Source organism: Barbus barbus (genome assembly GCF_936440315.1).
Source record: "Barbus barbus genome assembly, chromosome: 5".
Taxonomy (NCBI): Eukaryota; Metazoa; Chordata; class Actinopteri; order Cypriniformes; family Cyprinidae; genus Barbus; species Barbus barbus.
This window is the reverse complement of record NC_136733.1, coordinates 10,031,034-10,050,172: the sequence shown is the minus strand read 5'-3', so window position 1 is coordinate 10,050,172 and position 19,139 is coordinate 10,031,034. Positions and strand designations below refer to the sequence as shown.

General features: G+C 35.8%; 2 protein-coding genes across 3 annotated transcripts in view; both read right to left on the bottom strand.

Moving 5' to 3' along the window:
* Positions 1 to 5,363: 5,363 nt before the first annotated feature.
* On the bottom strand, positions 5,364 to 9,493 carry LOC306869330 (sororin-like). Its single transcript, XM_079416039.1, has 5 exons — positions 9,182 to 9,493; positions 8,918 to 8,997; positions 8,267 to 8,329; positions 7,675 to 8,181; positions 5,364 to 6,513 (listed from the first exon to the last, which is right to left on the bottom strand). Exons 1-5 carry the CDS (start codon positions 9,234 to 9,236, stop codon positions 6,433 to 6,435), a joined length of 786 nt encoding a protein of 261 aa, XP_079272165.1. The 5' UTR covers positions 9,237 to 9,493; the 3' UTR covers positions 5,364 to 6,432.
* Positions 9,494 to 10,529: 1,036 nt separating this feature from the next.
* The window catches only part of LOC306870469 (CAP-Gly domain-containing linker protein 1-like), a 42,350-nt gene continuing 33,740 nt past the window's right edge, over positions 10,530 to 19,139 (bottom strand). For both annotated transcript variants that reach the window (XM_079417769.1, XM_079417770.1), the window contains 9 exons: positions 18,310 to 18,430; positions 18,068 to 18,120; positions 17,811 to 17,928; positions 16,058 to 16,110; positions 15,806 to 15,923; positions 15,568 to 15,715; positions 15,174 to 15,226; positions 12,304 to 12,431; positions 10,530 to 11,904 (listed from right to left, as the gene is read on the bottom strand). In XM_079417769.1, coding sequence (XP_079273895.1) covers positions 11,676 to 11,904; positions 12,304 to 12,431; positions 15,174 to 15,226; positions 15,568 to 15,715; positions 15,806 to 15,923; positions 16,058 to 16,110; positions 17,811 to 17,928; positions 18,068 to 18,120; positions 18,310 to 18,430 — 1,021 coding nt within the window. In that variant the 3' untranslated portion in view covers positions 10,530 to 11,675. The remainder of the gene's footprint in view (positions 11,905 to 12,303; positions 12,432 to 15,173; positions 15,227 to 15,567; positions 15,716 to 15,805; positions 15,924 to 16,057; positions 16,111 to 17,810; positions 17,929 to 18,067; positions 18,121 to 18,309; positions 18,431 to 19,139) is intronic.

Genomic DNA, 19,139 nt, shown 5'->3' with positions numbered 1-19,139 from the left:
AAGAAGCCAACTAGTAAGAGCTGCGCAGGTAAACTTCACTCCCCTTATCTCAAGAGGCACAGTAACGACTAACGCTAGAGCTTGTGGTCTTTACCAACCTTGTTAGTGTGCCCACCTCCCATGCTGGAAACACCAGCTTGAATGCTGCTTGGTGTGTGGCGAGTAGAACCAGAGGGGTTACATAGACATTAATAATACCTTAAAACCATGTGCTTTCTATTATTGACTTGGGCTATTCAACAACCACTCAGGAGACCCTAGCAACAATCTAGCAAAGCCCTAGAAACCACCCATAACACCATAGCAACCACCCTGAATACCCTAGCAACTGTTTTCGCATTTTCTGAAAGTCTGTAAGTTTTGCCTCTTTGTCACCATGTTTGAAACCTGCAGTTGGAGTTATTTGTGGAATTATTATCTTTACATGGGTTTTGCCTCAGTATGGCTCCTCAGCATGGATGCATCTAATGTTTTGAGGTGTATGTGAGGGCTGTCAGTCAACTCATCTGTGTGGATATTCACTGTACTTCAGAATTACAGATACCACGTCTTGGAAGTATGTCCAAAATAAGAAGTTTCACCAGAAAATGGCATATGAAATGTCTGCCAGGTTTGTTCTGACCAACTGGAAAAAAAAGTTTTACTATAAATTGCACTACCAATGGTGATTAAATCTAATGATCACAAAGATAGCTCAGATCACGTTAAACTGTGCAAATTATTATTATTGTTATACTTTGTTCTCAAATCGTTAATGTTAACAACATCAGCATTGTGTGATTACATATATTTAGTATGTTTTAGTGTTATCTGTAGATTTCAATTTATGTACAATCTAATCTCTAATTGTCATACCATTCAGATGTCATCGAAAGAAATTCTTCTTTTATCCTCAAAAAGCAATTTAATGTTCCTTAAAACTCATTCTAAAATGACAAGTTTAATTATTCCAGCTGCTGTAAGAAGAGGCTACAAATGATATGCCACCTGCAGCATTCACACATCCAATATAGCCTACTAGCCGGGACCCATCTTTATATATACAGACATGACGTAATGACAAATTGCGGCAAACTTGGAAAGCATTATTACAATCTTACCGTTGTGAATTGTTGAAGGTAAGGAGATTGGTCATGTACTTGCTCAATAATTTATTTTGATAATTTTTAACCAAAGAAAGGACGGAATGCAGCTTTAAGAAAATACTGTAATTGTTTCTAATATTGCTAACTTTGCTAAATGTGCTTCAAGATAACAACCATGTGTATATACATTGTGCATGTTTATATTTATATATACATTTTTAAAAATGCTTCCTTAATGTTTCTTTTTATTAATTGTTTTTACAAATACATGTCATATATTTTTATTACCTCTTATCCTCATGTTCTTCTGGCAGGTGTGCACCATGATGGTGATGATGGTGACGATGAGATGAGTGGCGATGCTGATGATGAGGATGATGTTGACTATGGTGATGTATCTGATGATGAGCCATTGTCTATATTCTTGCTTCTTCTCAGAAAGACAGTTTAATTTAATTTAATTGTTCTTGCTTTGTAAAACTGTTTGTTTCCTGAGCAGCAAATCATCCAAAAGTGTAATGGAAAGTACTGTTGGAATACATAATAGATAAGGTTAAAGTTTGGTAGTGGTCATTTAAAATGTAAACATATGTATTGCCAGTTACAAAGCAACAAACATTGGTAAAGCATGGAATATCTGACTGAATTACTGACATTTTATGAATTGGCATTTAGATTTTAGATCTAAACAAATGGGTTTATGTAATATACAGTATACTTGATCTAAGAAAATATAAACAGGAATTAAAAGAAAATACTTAATGAATACTTATAGGTGTCAAATAAAATTGTAATGCATACCTCATTTTTTTAATTAACATAAAATAAAAACTGTTGCAAGTTATCCATGTGATATTACAATATCTTACCGTAAAATGTTCAAAAATGCCAACAGAGAAAAGAAGCCAGGCTTCCTCAAAGGATTAAAGAAAAATAAATATTGTGTAATATCATTTTAAAAGCAAAATTTAAATTCTTAATTTCCAACAAATGCAATTTGAGCAAACAAAATGTTGCTTTCTTGAAAGGTTCAAGAGAGATGATGAGAGCTCTGGCATTTTCACAACTTTTCTATCCATGTCTGTCCGGCCCCTTTATCTGACATAGCTGATTTTCCAGCAGTCATTAGCACAGTGTGAGCACCAGATGTCAATAATTCCCATCTCATTGCCTGAAGTGCCCATGGCAAATTTGTGCAGCAATGACAATAACATCAATTCACAGCTAAAAGAACGTTTGGAGGGGAGATTATTTTCCATGGTAGACATGCCTCTTTTAATTTTGGGGGCCATCAGATTAAATAAGATGCATGCATAATGTTTTTGGATTATGCTTTTAGGTCTTTAGAAATCATTTATAAGAATAAATAAATACATTTTTGGAGTTTTCACCAAGTGGCAGTCTCATCTTTTAATTTGACCTTGTACATAGTTTTGTCATTTTAATAAAACTCTGATAAATTAGTAACTTCACATAGTACATAATGCACTATGGTTCGCAGTTTCCTTTGCTTCAGGCCTGGGCTTTGATCTGACATCACTATTGATGCACATGTTAATGCAACAGGGCTGATGATTCAATCTGAGAATGGAATCATTGAGAATCAATCTGAATTTACAACATTAATCATAATACACGTTCACAGGCACATGTTTGCCCTCACCGTCCATGCCATCATTTAACAATGTGAAACATCCTAATCACAGCACTGATGCCATAGATTGGGGGGGGGGGGGGGGGGGGGGGGCTATCTATGATTCATTTTGTTCATAACAATAGAGGCCATGCTGTGTTGTGCCTAACGATGCTATTTATTTTGCGACTGTATTCCAAAATTGCACAACCACTTGTACCCTTTTGCTTAAATAAGGCACATGAGGTTGTGTTTTATTCCAAATATAAAGTTAGTTGAAGGAAAATATTTAACTGTGAAGTAGTTGTGATTATATTCATAAAAGTCACTTGTCTTTTTGCTTAAATAAGCCATTACATAAGAAACAGCAACACCTATATTGGGTGATAAAAGGGAAATTGCTGTTAGAACTGTAGGGGCATCTCCAGGGTTTGTGGGTAGGTATTTGTTCATTCCATTCCATGCTAGAAACCATCAATGATCAATTATGTAACACTGGCCAGGCACCCAACCATAATCAATGTCAAACTGGAATGAATTTTAACCTTCAGAAAAAGAACAAATAGACACAGTCCTAAATGAAAAGCTGATCATTTCCTGTCAACTTCCTCTTATTATATAATACCAGAATTTACACAAGAACATTACAGTATGTGAATTCATTGCCAACATGTCTTCAGGAACTATTGGATTTTTCTGTCCCAGTGTAATTCTCTGTCATTTTAAAATGAAATAAAGTACATAACTGTATTAAAATACAAATATAAAGAAATGTATAAGTATTCACCTATTGTTTAACAACCTAGGCTAGGTGAAGTTTGCAGGCAAGATAACTGACACAAATGCCTACCTAAACAAGATACATGTGTGCAAGTGAATCACGTTTAGTTGTTTGATTACAAGAAATCTTTGTCATGGTCGCACAACTATAAAATCAGACCAGTCAGAGCAGGGGATTTAATGTAAACCAACAACAAATGTCTAACAAATGTATAAGTATTTTAGTATTCTCTGCCAGATTGTATAGGCTATATATACATGAAATCACCAGCTCTGACTGGTCTGATCTTTTTTTAACATTGTGTACAACCAAAACAGACTCAAAAATTCTCAAATAGGCTCAAATATTCTGCTTTCCACTCGAGTCAATATTCTGGAAAAATAAGAGATTAACTCTAAAGCCTACGGTATCATATTTGAATAAGGCCTCTAAATTAACATGATCAAATCTTCGGTGAAAAACCTGTTGTACACAATCTACTACATGCCTTGTGTCATCTGACTGATAGTTTATACTCATTTAGCAAGTAAAAGCCCTTGTAGTTAAAAAAAAGAATGAAACAGACTGCCTCGCGTTAACTGGTAGAGGTTCAAAGAAAAAGAGGTCAAAGCCATCACGTGTATTCATCTGCTGCCAATCACGACAGCTGAAGAAACAAACAGGAAAGTGAAACAATTTAAATGATTGGTGAAGCACCATATACACAGAACATGGCATGACTCTCCCTGGACAAAGAGGGTTGACAAGGAACTATGGCTGTGGACAGATTGGATTGGATTCAATTTAATGTCAAGGTGAAAAGCTGTTTTTCAGAGAAGGTCAGCACGGCCATGCCAATCTGGAAAAAGAAGGCCAAACCAGCTGATTGTGTCAGCTACCAGGAAATTTGATTGCTCTCACACACCATGAAGATCTTTGAATCTTGGATCAGCAAATTCACAACATTGTTCGCCTCACCATCAACCAAATTCAGGAAGAACTGCGAAATCAAGAGAAACAAAAGCCCCTGCATGCTGTCTTTCTCAGCCTCAACAAGACGTTTGACCCATTAGGCCATCTGGCACTCGCTAAGAACCCATTAAGTTCCTGAGGAACACACTGAATGGGTAAAGCTGCTGTACGAGGAACCAAAAACCAGAGTGCAGGTTTTGGTCTATGCCTCATTGTGAAAAAGACAGAGTACATAGCACCCGACCTGAATGAGTATGGTACGATTAAGATTGACGGCACTGACCTACCAAGAACCGAGACATTCAAGCATGTTGGCTCTTAACCATGAGGTCACTGCATGAGTAAATGCTGCCTGGCTGAAGTGAAGCATGACGACCAGCTTCACGTGCGATAGGAAGACCAGTGACCGCCTCAAGTCACAGATCTACCACATTGTCATCCGTCCCATTGATCTTTATGGAGTGATGGCCCATGAAGAAATAAGTAGAATGTTGTCTCAGTGTCATGAGAATGAAAATTCGGTGGTGGATCTCCTGCATCACACGCTTCAACTATATCTGTAATAATGATATTTGGCAGTGATATGGTGTTGCCTCAATACCTGACAAACAGCATAAAGCCCGGCATCTGGTGGTTTGGCCATGTCCTGAACGCTGACCATGTGACATTGCCAAAACTGGCCTCCAACTGGAAGTCAGCAGAAAGAGACCAAAGGGATGACTAAAGCAGCGCAGACTTGATAGGCTGCACGACCTCAAGCCGCCAATCAGATGGTGCCAGCGATCCAGAAAAGCAGACCCTGTCACCACACAGGACAAACTATTGCATAGTTTGTATATAAATATTAATATTGCATATTGATAAATTCATGATTGATAAACAAAAAATCGCATGCATTTTTTTCATTATTTTTCGTTTAGTCTCAATACATTCCATTCATTACAAAAAAAAAAGAAATTGACTTCGCTCATATTATTTCTGACAATTAATTTACATGTCAGGCTTTACAGGATTAATTGAGAAAAAATGACAAATTCCCTCATTACATAACAAACGATGACAAGAAACCATGTTAAATAAGGCTAAATGCATTTATTTATTTTTTTAAATATGGATAGCAGCAAAAACTCAATCGGTTTAGCTGCAGCATGTCAACATATCTTCAGATCAGTCTCTAAGACTCCTCAGCATGCACTGATCCACTCCAGCTGCACTCAGGTTCTGTTAAGATTATTGATGGATGGATTGTGTTGACATGCTGATCACACTGCATACCACAAAACAAATGTTCTAGAACCATGTTGGAACAGAGCAAACAATAGATGCACATATGAATACTATGATGATCAAGTGCTCACTCTAGTGGTGAAGCAGTAAAATGACATGCAGCAATGATTGCTGAACATAGTGATTTATGTAAGTATTTGGTTGCTTTAAAAAATATATTTTAAAATATCTATAGCTCAACTAATCTATAACTTAAAAAGACCAAAATCAATTTTTTAAACATGAAATTTAGCCAGACAGAATTTATGAATATAAAGGTAACATGAAATGAGTTTTACATATTGTACCAGTGATCTTCCTGTCTGCTGACATTTTATCATAGGAAAAATACTTTTAACAACAGGATGCACACTTTCAACTCTGACAGGCTACTACTCCAAAATGCTATTTATTAAAATAAGAAAAGTTTTTAACAAAACCGATTCATCAAATATGAAGAAACAAACACTGAAATAACCAAAGACCAACATGTTTTTCAACATTGTCATTAAGATATTTACTGATGATTGTGCCATTGTGAAAAATGATCAGAACACCAAAACTGTTTAATCTCTTAAAACATGCTTTTAGTAAAGATTTTGCAAGCAGGAGAAAACAGAGGGCAGTAAGTGTAATGAACAACAATAAAAGTAATAAAGTTGAAAAGTATGATGTGTCCTGAAAATGTCCTGAGCATGTGGGGCTCTTTAGAAATTTCATTCAACAACCAGTTCAAAACTTTCGGCTTCCTCAAACTCAGCATTCATCTTTGCAGCAAGAATGTCCAACTCTGCCATCTGAAAGAGCAGGAAAAAAAATTAAAACCAATCTAATAAATAAACACGAAGCATTTAATGAGACAACCCTGTTTGAAAGTCATTTCTGCAATTCCACGAAAAAGAAATTACGTTACACTATTAAAGATTCTTTATAGGCATTATGGTTCCATTTCAACACCCATGGAACCTGTCCGTTACACACAAGCTTTTTTATAGTGAAAAAGGTTCTTTAGATTATTAAAACATTCTTCACACCAAGAAACAAACACCGCTTTTTAAGAACTGTTCACTGAAAGCTTCTTTGGGGAACCAAAAATGGTTCTTTATGGCATCGCTGCAAAAACTCCCTTTTGAAACTGTTATTTTTAAAATCACTTCTAAATATATGTTCAGTGATTAACATTTACTCACCCTCGGCCCATCCAACATGTAGATAAGATCGGGAGGAATTTAGCCATTATTACAAAAGGATCCTCTGCAGTGAATGGGTGCCATCAGAACTCAAAACCGATAGAAACATCACCATAACCCACAAGCAATTTACACCACTCCAGTCCATCAATTAACATTTAGTGGAGGGAAATTCTGCATGTTTGTAATAAATCAATCCAGTGTTCAGGCATGTTCCCTACTATAAACCACTACTACTGAGTCTATAATCCATAATAACACTTTCTCTGGTGTTGTCCTCTCACATCAAACTCCACCAACATGTTTGTTTAGAACTCTTCTGGACCATTATCGCTTGACAGAAGTACATGATCTACGCATATTTGCATTCTCCTGATTCAGACATGACGACTTTTTCACTGGAGAAACCAATATCATGGATAGAGGACTCTTTTTTTGGCCAGAAGCAACAGTCTGAAGTTAAAAAAAGTCTTCTAGATGGAGTTGTTTCTTACAAACACACAGCTTTTCACTTCACAAGTCAGTTGTGTGGATTACTTCTGGATTATAGTGATGTTTTTATCAGCTGTTTGGACTCTCATTCTGACGGCACCCATTCACTGCAGAGGATTCATTGGTGATCAAATCATGTAAGAAACAAACTCATCTACATCCTGGATGGCCTGAGATAGAATACATTTTTAGCAAATTTCCATTTTACACACTGCACCTTTAAATTTAAAGAGATGTTTTATATCAATATGTCCTTCTTCCCAGACTCACTCTCACCTTTATCTGTTGTACACGCTTCCGCCTGGTTGTCTTCTTCCCCAGAGACACACCCGGGATGTTTGGATCAATTTCTGGAGGGTTTGACGTGCTGTCATCAACAGCGGAGATGTTGAAAGAACCCAGTGAGATGGACATAGAGCCCAGATGAGCTACTCTAGATCCCTCAGTTTTACGCATCACCTCTGGTGTCTGAAGCCTCTCAAAACCAAACAGGGTCTCTCGGTTGTTGGGAGAAGTGGAAGGTGCAGGAAGGGATTTGGGGCTTTCAAAGGACTTGTCCCCAATACTCAAGCGACTGTAAGAGCGTCGCACTTTTTGGGGCCAAACGGGATCCTGCTCCGATTCTTTGGGCTGAGAAGATGGAGATGAAGGAGGCAGGATGGGCGAGAAGACAGCTGTCTTGGGCACTGTTGCTACAGCTGGGGACGATGTCAAGATCCTGGACAGCTTTGTCGGCACTTCAGATAATCTTTCCAAATTCTCCTTGTTACTGTCAGACAGGGCCTAGAGGAATGTTTTTAAAATGACAACATCATGTATTTTTGGTAGAGTCCAAAAAAACAAACTGGGTAGAGTTTATTAGAAATACCTGAGTTTTCCTGGGTGCAATTTTCCTAACAGTTATTGACCGTTTCACAGCCACAGGTGGAGCCTTAAATGTGAGAGACACAATAATATTACACATCTATAATAAAAACATTAAAATATAAATGAAACGCATACTAATATAAATATATACACATACACACATATATATATGTGTGTGTGTGTGTGTGTGTAGACATCAAAGGCTTCAATTTATAAACTAATAAACTAACAAAAGACCAACAATGACCCACAAAGCGGCTTAAAAATTAAATTAATGAGAGATGAACACAAGGTGCCACAATTACCTCTAATATCTTTAGAACACTACTTTACACATCATATGCATTAAAATATGCAGTAAAATTAATATAACTAATATTATGTATTTTAGACAATCATGTCTATATTTTTTTTGTTTTTCAGCCATACTATCTCAAGTCATCAAGGTAACAAAATTGTTTTGGATTTATAGAGGATTCATTCCCCCAGTTTTAACAGTGAGCCAGAAAAACTAAATTGCAACAATTTTATAATAATCTGATGAGCAAACAGCTTCTGATTTCATTTATAGAAGTAAATACCTTGTTTTTCTTTCTTTTCTTTCATTTTTTCCTACCACTTATCAATCAGTGACTGATTTTAGTGAACTCACCACAACTTTAGAAGCCAGATTTTCATCATTTGCAGACAACCTGCAGGACCTCCTTCGTGGGGGACTCTTTCCATTTGACTCTATGTACAAACAGTAAACTATTATATAAAAACACAACTAACGCAAAACAGAACATACTTTAGTATTATAAAGCCATTTTAGCATCCATTATTCCTTCGACATTTGCTAACATAACAGATAACTTAGTAACAGCCTTGTTAAAAGACTAACGTTAAATACCACATTCACAGTAATAAAACTCACTTCTGATGTCATCGCTGCTTTTCCTCGACGGTAATCGTGTGGTTTTGTTGCTCATCTTGCAAGACAATACAGATCCAGAAACTGCTGCAAGTCCGAAAGTTAAGCTAACACGACGAATTTACGATGCCACGATTACTACAAAACGTTGCTTGTATACTAAAAGAGCTGTGCCTTAGTTTCACTTACACTGTCCAATCTGTTATATGGAATTGTACAAAACAAATAATACAAATTTCGATGTTTTCAGATATAAACGAATATGCTCTTCTTTCAAATTCGCCCGCCTTCCCATGTAATAACAGCACAGGAGATGGCGGATGAAGGGGTGGAGCTACACCAACTACTTGACCACTTCCTGTTTGTTAAACACGTGTTTTCCTTTGGGGACGCTTCAAGGTTCAGAGACTCGAATCATCTTCATATTGGATACTTTGGATAGTACAGTATTTTAAATGCAATGAATTAAAAAGATAGTTTCTGGTATACATATATGAAAACTGACCAAAATAATTAAATAAAACTAGTCAGACCAGCACGAAAAAACGTAACGGGCAACTTTGTCACCATTGAAAACAACAGATTAATCAGATTATAAAGCCAGTATAAACTCCTTGAATTAATGAAATTAGCACTACTTTCCGACTTGGTTATGTCCCTTTCTTATGATTTAATTCTGAAGAGAATTCGGTAATCATCGGGTGACCGGTTAAGGACAACTTGATGTCTTCAATTTGAACTCCCAGAAAACCTGCAATAAAAAAGTCAAACAATTCATACCCATTAGAATTTAATGACTGTCACATGCATATTAACATAACTGTAAACTGACCTATAGCCTATAAACGACAAAAAAACGGGTTTAAAAAGCCTTTCATTTAAAGGCTTTATCATGACATTTTGTGAGACTAGGCTACGTCTATGTTTTAATTTCCATGTCATTTTCTTTAAAAATGAAAACAGCATTTAAAAAGAAAAAAAAAAGAAAAAAAACTATGGCCTATATTATTATTTGGCCAGTAACTTGACTAAATAAGGCAAAAATATCAGCATCTGTTTTGATTCTTCACCATGTTTCATTCAGCCACTGACGGTCAAAGCTTTTTGTAACTCATCAGAATCAAATGGTCCAACTATACAGGCTGCTAAGCATCTTCAGATTGATGATGCACTTCGATAAACTGCTTCATGAAGCTTTAAAATGTTTATGAAACTTTGGTTGTTTCGGAGCCCATGAACCAGTGTCTATCAGCATAGTATAAATTCAATTTAACACTAGTGATTTAGGTAATAGCAGCTTGAACACAAGATTATTTCTGATTTTACCTTGACATGACGACAAACCAATTTTAGACGTAACAAGGAATCTATACGTTTTAATACATTTTAAACTTGGTTACAATTATTTATGAAAAATATAATGCACTTTTGATATTAGAATGTTTACATCAGCTTTTCTCAAATGCCAACTGCAAGTCATTTACAATTATGCATTCCTTTTTGTTCAGTTTTTTTAGACAAGAGAAAAAGGTTGGGAAACACTTGTATTGATGGTAATGATTGATCACATCAAACAATTTAAAACTTATTTGAAAGCAATGTTTATTGTAAGTCACTGCTTCATTTATCAGGCAGTTTCATTGTCAAAAACAATGTCTGGCTCGGACAAGAGCCAAATAGCCCTACATTTTCTGCAGACAGCTCAGGATGTTCTTTAGGGCAATACCAACCCCCTTTTTTTTTTTTTTACAGCAGCACATTGGCATTAACATACAACACAACAAAGAATATTTTTTGCGCTTAAAAGACATTTCTTGAAGTTTATTTCAAAAAATGTCCCCCTTTGATATTTGTACAAAATAAATGTCTCACAAACAACCTGGGAAACATGTTGACTTGGAAGTAACAAAAACAGTAAGATGGTGGTTATTTTCTTTTCGGGCAAAAGTTGCAATTTTCCTAACAGCCATTCTTAAAAGATAATAAATGATTGAAACATACATGTTTTTTATATAAATTTTGAAATTTTCACAATTCTAGAATAACTTACTTTTTATATTAATATTTCTCTTACAGTATCCGAACTCATTGATATGTGAAAGGCTGTTGAGAAGTCAAGCCTCCCTTCCACTAGAGGTCAGCACTGAAGTTCAAAGATCAACAACCTTTTAAGCATATAAGAGAACAGTCGATTCCAGATTTCATGGTTATCCACCTCTACCACCATATAAAGAATGAACATTCACTAAAAGGTTCTTTCAAAGTGAACTTAAAACCCTCTTTCCTCCAAACAGTCATTCAGTGCAATGAAGGCAGGTAAAATTGCCATTGAGTATACTACAGATGCTTGCTTTAAAGTGACTGAAAGGTTTAGGCTTATATGGTGGTAAACACACAAATGAAAAACCACACAAACTAACAATAGTCTTTTGTGCACCGTTTGATTCAAGGCATAGTATTGCAAGTACAAATGTTGCGGGATCATGGAAGCAGGACCCTAGAAAGTTTGATCGTCATTGCAGGACTCCGTCCAGTGGCCGAAGACCTCACAGATGTCACAGTAAGGTCTTTTATCATTGGGACTGCCGTGGTAGGTGGTGTGTGGTGGGGAATCTAGCATCTGGTCCTGGGTGGGACAGTCCTCTGTGTCGTGTAGGTCAAAGCAGTCACATATGTCACAGAAGAGACGAGGAGGGGGTTTCTTTTTAATCGTTGGCTCGGTGTGACTAGGTAGAGAAGAGAAGGGTGTGAGATACTGTGTAACAGTATAATAACAGCTTTTTTTAATTCAACATTTACTCAGTTTTTACACATTTTGCATATCAACATAATAAAATGGATGAAGCATGGATGACCCTAGTTGAAATAATCGATTTAATTCTAAACAATACATAGGAATTAAGTTATAATAAAGTATTTCTAAATTTAAGGAGTGTTATCTTTTTATGTATTTATGTACACAGAATTACATTTTTGTTTGTAGAATTGAAAACCATCACTAAGTCTACAAAATCTTTATATACCCAAAACCAACTAATATAAAACCAATGAAGCTACCAATTAAGTGAAAAATGAAAATTCAGCTCATTCTTGGGATTGTATGCTGAGATTTAAAAACATAACACCTGTTATGACTGTCCATTTCAGTTGCACCGTTTCCATTGAGCGCTGCTTCAGCCATCTTCTCTAGTTTCGATTTTAGGTCTTCATTCTTCCGCTGAAGATCCACAATAACCGAGTTCAGGAATTCAACCTTTCCAAAAAAGAAGTTAATCAGCAAGCGTTTCAAATGTGCAATTCATAAATGTTTAAAATCTCATAAATCAAACCATATGACTGATAGTTTATAATTTAGCTCCACACCATGGTGAGAAACAAGTGAAAAATAGACAAAGTAGATAAACTATATAAACCAACAAATAAAAAGGTAAATTAAAAAAAATCTAAACTAAACATAGACTCATTTAGTAAGAGTCGACTGATAAGTAAAGAGCCCTAGAGAAGTTCAAGACATCACAGTCCATCAAAATATGCTTCAGAGATGGAGTCTGGCATAAGGAGCAAAAAATAAATTAAAAACTTGCTTCATGTGCTGCGTTAGGCTAACTGAGACTTGTCATAGCACTTGCAAAGCATTGGTCTTTTGTTGATTTTGAGTGCTTCCATTGTCCTCATTTGTAAGTCGCTTTGGATAAAAGCATCTGCTAAATGACTTAATGTAAATGTAAATTCAGCCTTTACATAATGATAAATTATAGGCATTTTATCTGATCCATAAATAATTTTACATAGGCTACCTTATTATCTGCAGTGTTAAATTTTTTTAGAAATCACATTAGCTTGTTTTCCATCTACCGGTTAAGATTTACAAAATTTGGTCTAACAAAAATTGCAGACAGGCTGAATGAAAATGTACAGTTCCTTGCGAAAGTATTCATACCCCTTATTTTTTTTCACGTTTTATGTTGCGGTCTTATGTTAAACTGCTTTAAATTACTTTTTTCCACATCAATCTACACTCCATACACTATAATGGTAAAGCAAACATTTTTTTTTTTCGATTTACGATTCCATTGCACAAGTACTCATACCCTTATCTGGGACAGTTAGTATTTAGCTCAGGAGCATTCATGTTGCTTGTAGGTGTTACTAGACTTTGAGTGAAGGTAACCTGTGGCAAATTCAATTGAATGGGTCTGATTTGGAAAGGCACACGTCTTAATAAAAGGTCCAACGGATGATAATGCATATCAGAGCAAAAACCAAGCCCTGGAGTCAAAAGAACAGTCTGTAGAGCTCAGAAACAGGTTTGCGTCAAGCCACACATCTTGGGAAGAGTTCAGAAAAAAATTCTGCCTCATTGAAGGGTCACAGAAGCATGTAGTCTCTGTTACCCTTAATGGAAGAAGTTTGAAACAACCAGGATTCTTCTTAGAGCTGGCCTCCTGGCCAAACTGAGCAATTGATGGAGAAGGGCTTTGGTTAGAGTGGTGACGAAGAACCTGATGGTCACTCTGGTTGAGCTCTATGATCGTATATGCAGATAGGAGAAATCTACAGAAGGACAAACACCACTGCAACACTCCATCGATCTGGGCTTTATGGCGGTGTGGCAAGACTCAATCCTCTCTTCAGGGTAGACACATGAAAACACACTTAGAATTAGCAACAAAGCACCTAAAGGACCCTCAGACTGTGAGAAACAAGATTATCTGGTCTAATGAACCTCAATTCTAAGCATCATGTTTGAAGGGAACCAGCTCTGCTCATCACCTGCAGAGTACCATCCCAAAAGTAAAGTGTGCTGGTAGCAGCCTCATGCTGTGGGGCTGTTTTTCAGCAGCCGGGACTGAGGGACTCGTCAGAGTAGAAGAAAAACTCAGTGCACCAAAATATAGAGATAGCCTTAATGAAAACTCAGTCCAGAGCATTCAGAACCTCTGACGGGCAGAAGGTTTACCTTCCAACAGGACAATGGACCTAAACACACAGCAAGAGTGGCTTATAGACAACTCTGTGAATGTCCTCGAGTGGTCCAGCCAGAGCCTGTGCTTGAACCCAATCAAATATTTCTGGAGAAACCTGAAAATGTGCGTCTGCCCCCATCCAACCTGACAGAGGTGAAGAGGTGAGGAGAACAATAGCAGATAATTGCCAAATGCTGATGAGCAAAGCTTGTCGCATCAAACAAAAAAGGCTTGAGGCTATAAAGGTGCTTCAGCTAAATATTTAGTTATAATAATATTTACTTAAGTAACTCCACTGTCGGACAGCAAGTGGTACTTATGGAACAGCAGAAACAGAGCCGTTTCCTCGGTAACCTTTGTAAACAAAGCAGCGCCGTTTAGCAGCGGAGAAGAAAAAAAACAAAAGCCTATTGTCGGTTCGCCCTCATGCATAGAATTCAGTGATCCATACATTCTTTCATATAATTTCTCCTTTTTAAAATATGAAGCAGTAATTCTACCCTTATCCAGATACAGTATTGGGGTGTATGATGGAAAGATTTCTGTGTTTAAATTTGCTGGTGGTAATCAATGACGACATTGGCTAATTGTTAAAATTATATTTCAATTTGTAAGAATTCTTTTACATATAAAAATATCTGTAAATGTGTTAAAAAGCCAGTTTTAACTAAGCATGCCATGGACAACAAAGTAAAGTGATTCATGAGAAGAGTCTGATAAAATATCCTATATATTATCATGACAATATTGATTACATTTAATTGTACAAATTTTAATTAGGCAAACTTGTAGACAATTTAGACCAAAAATGTCCTCGGTGTGCCAAATGACTAGAAAGAAAATGCCTAAAAAACATTATTACTAATTTCTAGGGTCATTTAAGCAAACCTTTTGTAAAGCAGGTTTTGCACCTATACTGTACTTGGTTGTATCTGACGTTGTAGGACAGTGGGCCAAAAGAACAGTATGCCATTACAATGATGGACAAAAATATACATCATAAAGAGAAAACTTTCCACTCTGCATACCTGCCGCTCAGCATTCTCCTTTGCCTCCTTCCACATTTTTGAAGCAGAATCATCTGGTTGGAACGTAAATAATGCAAACTGGTCATGTAGATTAAACATAAATACAACACACTTATATAATAAGTTAGATTTAGGTCAATTTAAGGTAAAAGTTACAGTATATAGATATTTCTAAGCAAAGTTTGATCCCAAAATGCAATACTGAATAGCAGATCTATAGTCTGCCTGAAAGAATTTCAATGCAATGAAAACAAAATCTATGCTATTATTGAATCCCTCTGTTATTTTTCTGTTACATTATAATTTCCAAATGTAATCAATAGTTATTTTCCTTTTTTCAAATGTGCATTTCAACCAGTTTTATTTATTTTTAAAGTCGTGTATAGAGTTGTACCTGAGGCATCATCTCCTTTGCTGGTGATCTGAGCGTCAGATAAACTCGTCTCCAGATTCTTCACTCGCTCCTGCAGCAAAATATTCTCACTCTTGTGAGATTTCAGATTGGACTGCAGCACCTGTGTCGTATCATGCAGACCTGCTATCTGCTTGCAAGAACCACAAAAGAAAAACAAAAAAATCAAGTAAAACAATTTAAATTTGCACATACACACCATAATTCAAACAGAAGTTACCTTGTTTCTCAGAGAGTCTAATTCTTTGTCCTTCTCTGAGATCAAGGCACTCTGTGTTTGGAGGGACTGCTGTAGTGCTTCCTTCTCTTTTTCTGTTTCTTTTGTTAAAGTGCTTTCCCTGTGCAGAAAACAGATTGCATGATATGTGCATTCTCCATTCATTAATGCAGGAATGTACGGTCAAGAATGTCTACATTAAAACAACCTTCTAAACATAGTCAAAATTGTATTAAATTTCTTGTAGTTGCTCACCTCATTTTTATCTTCTTCAATTGACTATTGAGGCTGTCACACTCCTTTTTGAACTGCATTAAGGAGGAACAGAATTTAATATTTATGCAAAAAGTACAAAATTATTTTGCATTCATATTTTCAGATTTAAAAATAAATTTGCAACTTAGTAAAAGAGCCTATTATTTAGAAACCATAGCTCACATATTCTAATAGTATAAATCTAAGTTTATGAAAAAAAATTAAAATTCCCCCTGAAACATGTTGTTCATATAAAGTATGGACCACTTTTCAGATATTTCTGCCCTAGTAACCCTGACTTAGACATGTAAATTATCCTTACACTTTTATTTTTTATTTTATATGTGCAATTTAAGGGTTGATTTATCTGAAAATTAAGATAACACTAATTAAGACTAAAGAAAAACAAAAAAACAAAAAAAACATGAACACTGACAAAGAAGCTAGGATAGGTGTGGTATGTGTTGGATATGCGTCATTATTACATTATTATTATTATACCTTTATTATTTCTGATATCACTGTTGCCGTCATCACAAAATATTATTGTTATCATCACCATCTTTATGCATGTTAATACTACTTGAATACTACTACTATTATTCAGATTGTCATTGCTGTTTATTTTCATTGCAGTTATTTCCAATGCTGTTCTATTGCTGTTTTTGTGTTTACCGCATGTTGTACGTTTTACACTCTTAATAAAAAAAAAAAAAAAAAGACTAACAAGGGAAAAACTCCACAGTTCCAGTCTCTGAACAGAAACTGTTGAATTACAAAATTGTTTGTCCAAAAGTAATACTAGCTTAATATCATGTAACAGAGAATTTCATATATTTTAAGAAATATTGCAGCTTGGAAAACTGCTTTACAAATATGGTGTAAATGTATTACTGTAACTATTATATATTTTAAATACATGCACAAGCAGCAACTATCTACATGTGAAGAAGCTCATGTAAACAAATGCTCTGTTTGTACTTCAAAAGTCAACTTGAATCTAGAATCTCCACTAATTTTGTAAGTTAGGGTTTGATGAAACAGCTTAGAAAAAAAAATCACAAGATAATTCCAAAAGAGGCATGCTTGTGGACAACATTATTACAGCCCCTCACCCGTCATATACATATAAATACAGATAAATCACTGATCACGCAAAATTTGCTTTTAGCCCCCATAAAAATCAGGAATTTGTGAAATTTGGTAGGTTTCTTCAGGCTATTCTATTGGCCATATGTACCGAGTTTTGTGAAGTTAGGAAATTGCATTCACAAGATGTAGGCCAATTCGTTATAATGGGCCTCGCGCACAAATACCTACATCGCTACATTATGAATCAAACCGCAGCGAAGTTACATGGTGTAGGTTGCAAACTGTAGTATCATCATCTGTAATGTCCTGATGTCTGTGTATAATGTTTTGTAAAGCTCTGCAAATATAGGTAAATTAGTAAAAATGGCTATCGTCTGAAATTAATTAGCTTTATATTTTCACAATGCTCTGACAAATCAAAATTATTCTGATCACTTTCCATAACCCTCAGGTCATGCTCGTCATAAAAAACACCAAGTTTGGTCTAAATAAGATACATTTCCAAGATACAGCCTCAAGTCCATTTTACCGTGCTCTTCATCAATTATGAATTAATTTATTTTGGATGTTAATATGTTCTCAAACTGAGATAACCATTATGTAATGTGTGACAGTTCTACTCAAATATCATACACAAGTATGACATAAACAGCCACACTACCTCATTTCTCAGGGAGTCTAATTCTTTGTCCTTTTCTGAGATCAAGGCACTCTGTGTTTGGAGAGACTGCTGAAGTGCTGATTTCTCCTTTTCTGATTCGCTTGTTAAAGTGCTTTCCCTGTGCAGAAACCAGATTGTAGGATGTGTGCATTCTGCTTTCATTCATTTGGGATTGCAGGTTCAGCACAGCTATAGTTGAAACAATGAAACAAATTCCTTGATACATGACACCATAAATAAATCCTGTTGTTCCTTACCTCATTTTCATCTCCTTCAACTGATCATTAAGGTTGTCGCACTCCTTTTTGAGCTGTATTGAGGGTGAAACAAATTTACCTCTCAGATTTAACACATTAATCATCGCAATATTGCATTTAAAACAAAATATTTACATAAAACACATTGCACAACATTGACGCATTTTTTTAGCATTCAAAACTGCTTTAAAATCAAACAAAAATGAATTGAGCTTAAAGATCTGGACAATCGGTTAACATACATTTAGCAGAATGTTACTGTCTTTGTGGCTGCCGGCAAGTTCCACGGTTAGCTTTTCTTTCTCATTTTTCAGAGCCTCCACTGCCTGGGCTTTTTCAGTGTCTGCTTGTTTCAACTCCTCACTAAAACAAACAACCAGTTTATTCAAACCACATACAGAGACAGATAAAATAGTGAAATCACACAGAATTCCTATTCCACTTGTTCTTAAAACAATTATAAAAAGCAGCAGCTCTCAACAATTATCTAATCTATTAATTAGGCTATACATGCAAAGAGTGTTACGCTACAGGTTTGGTAATAGCAATTTACTGTAGACCATGTGGTTGTCACACAGGCAATATATTACTAAAAAGGGGTGTGTATACACACACGCTTCAACATTTCAAAGTAAACATTCAAAAGGATAGTTCACCCAAAAATGAAAATTCTGTCATCTTTTACTCACCCTCATGTTTTTCCAAACCTGTATGAATTTCTGTCTTCTGTTGAACACTATACTACTTACATTTCACAGCAACTTAAAGAATAGCAATGTGGGCGAATGAAAATTTTATTATTTATTCAACCTCATGTCCTTGAACTCTCTCTCTCTTTCACACACACACACACACACACACAAGCTAGATATTTTGAAGAATGTGGGTAACCAAACAGTTGCTGGTAGCCATTGACTTCCATAATATGGTAAAGAAATACTATGGATGTCAATGGGGACCAGAAACTGTTAACCAACCCAACATTCTTCAAAATATCTTGCTTGTTTGTGTGTGTGTGTGTGTGTGTGTGTGTGTGTGTGTGTGTGTGAGTGTGAGAGAGAGAGAGAAAGTT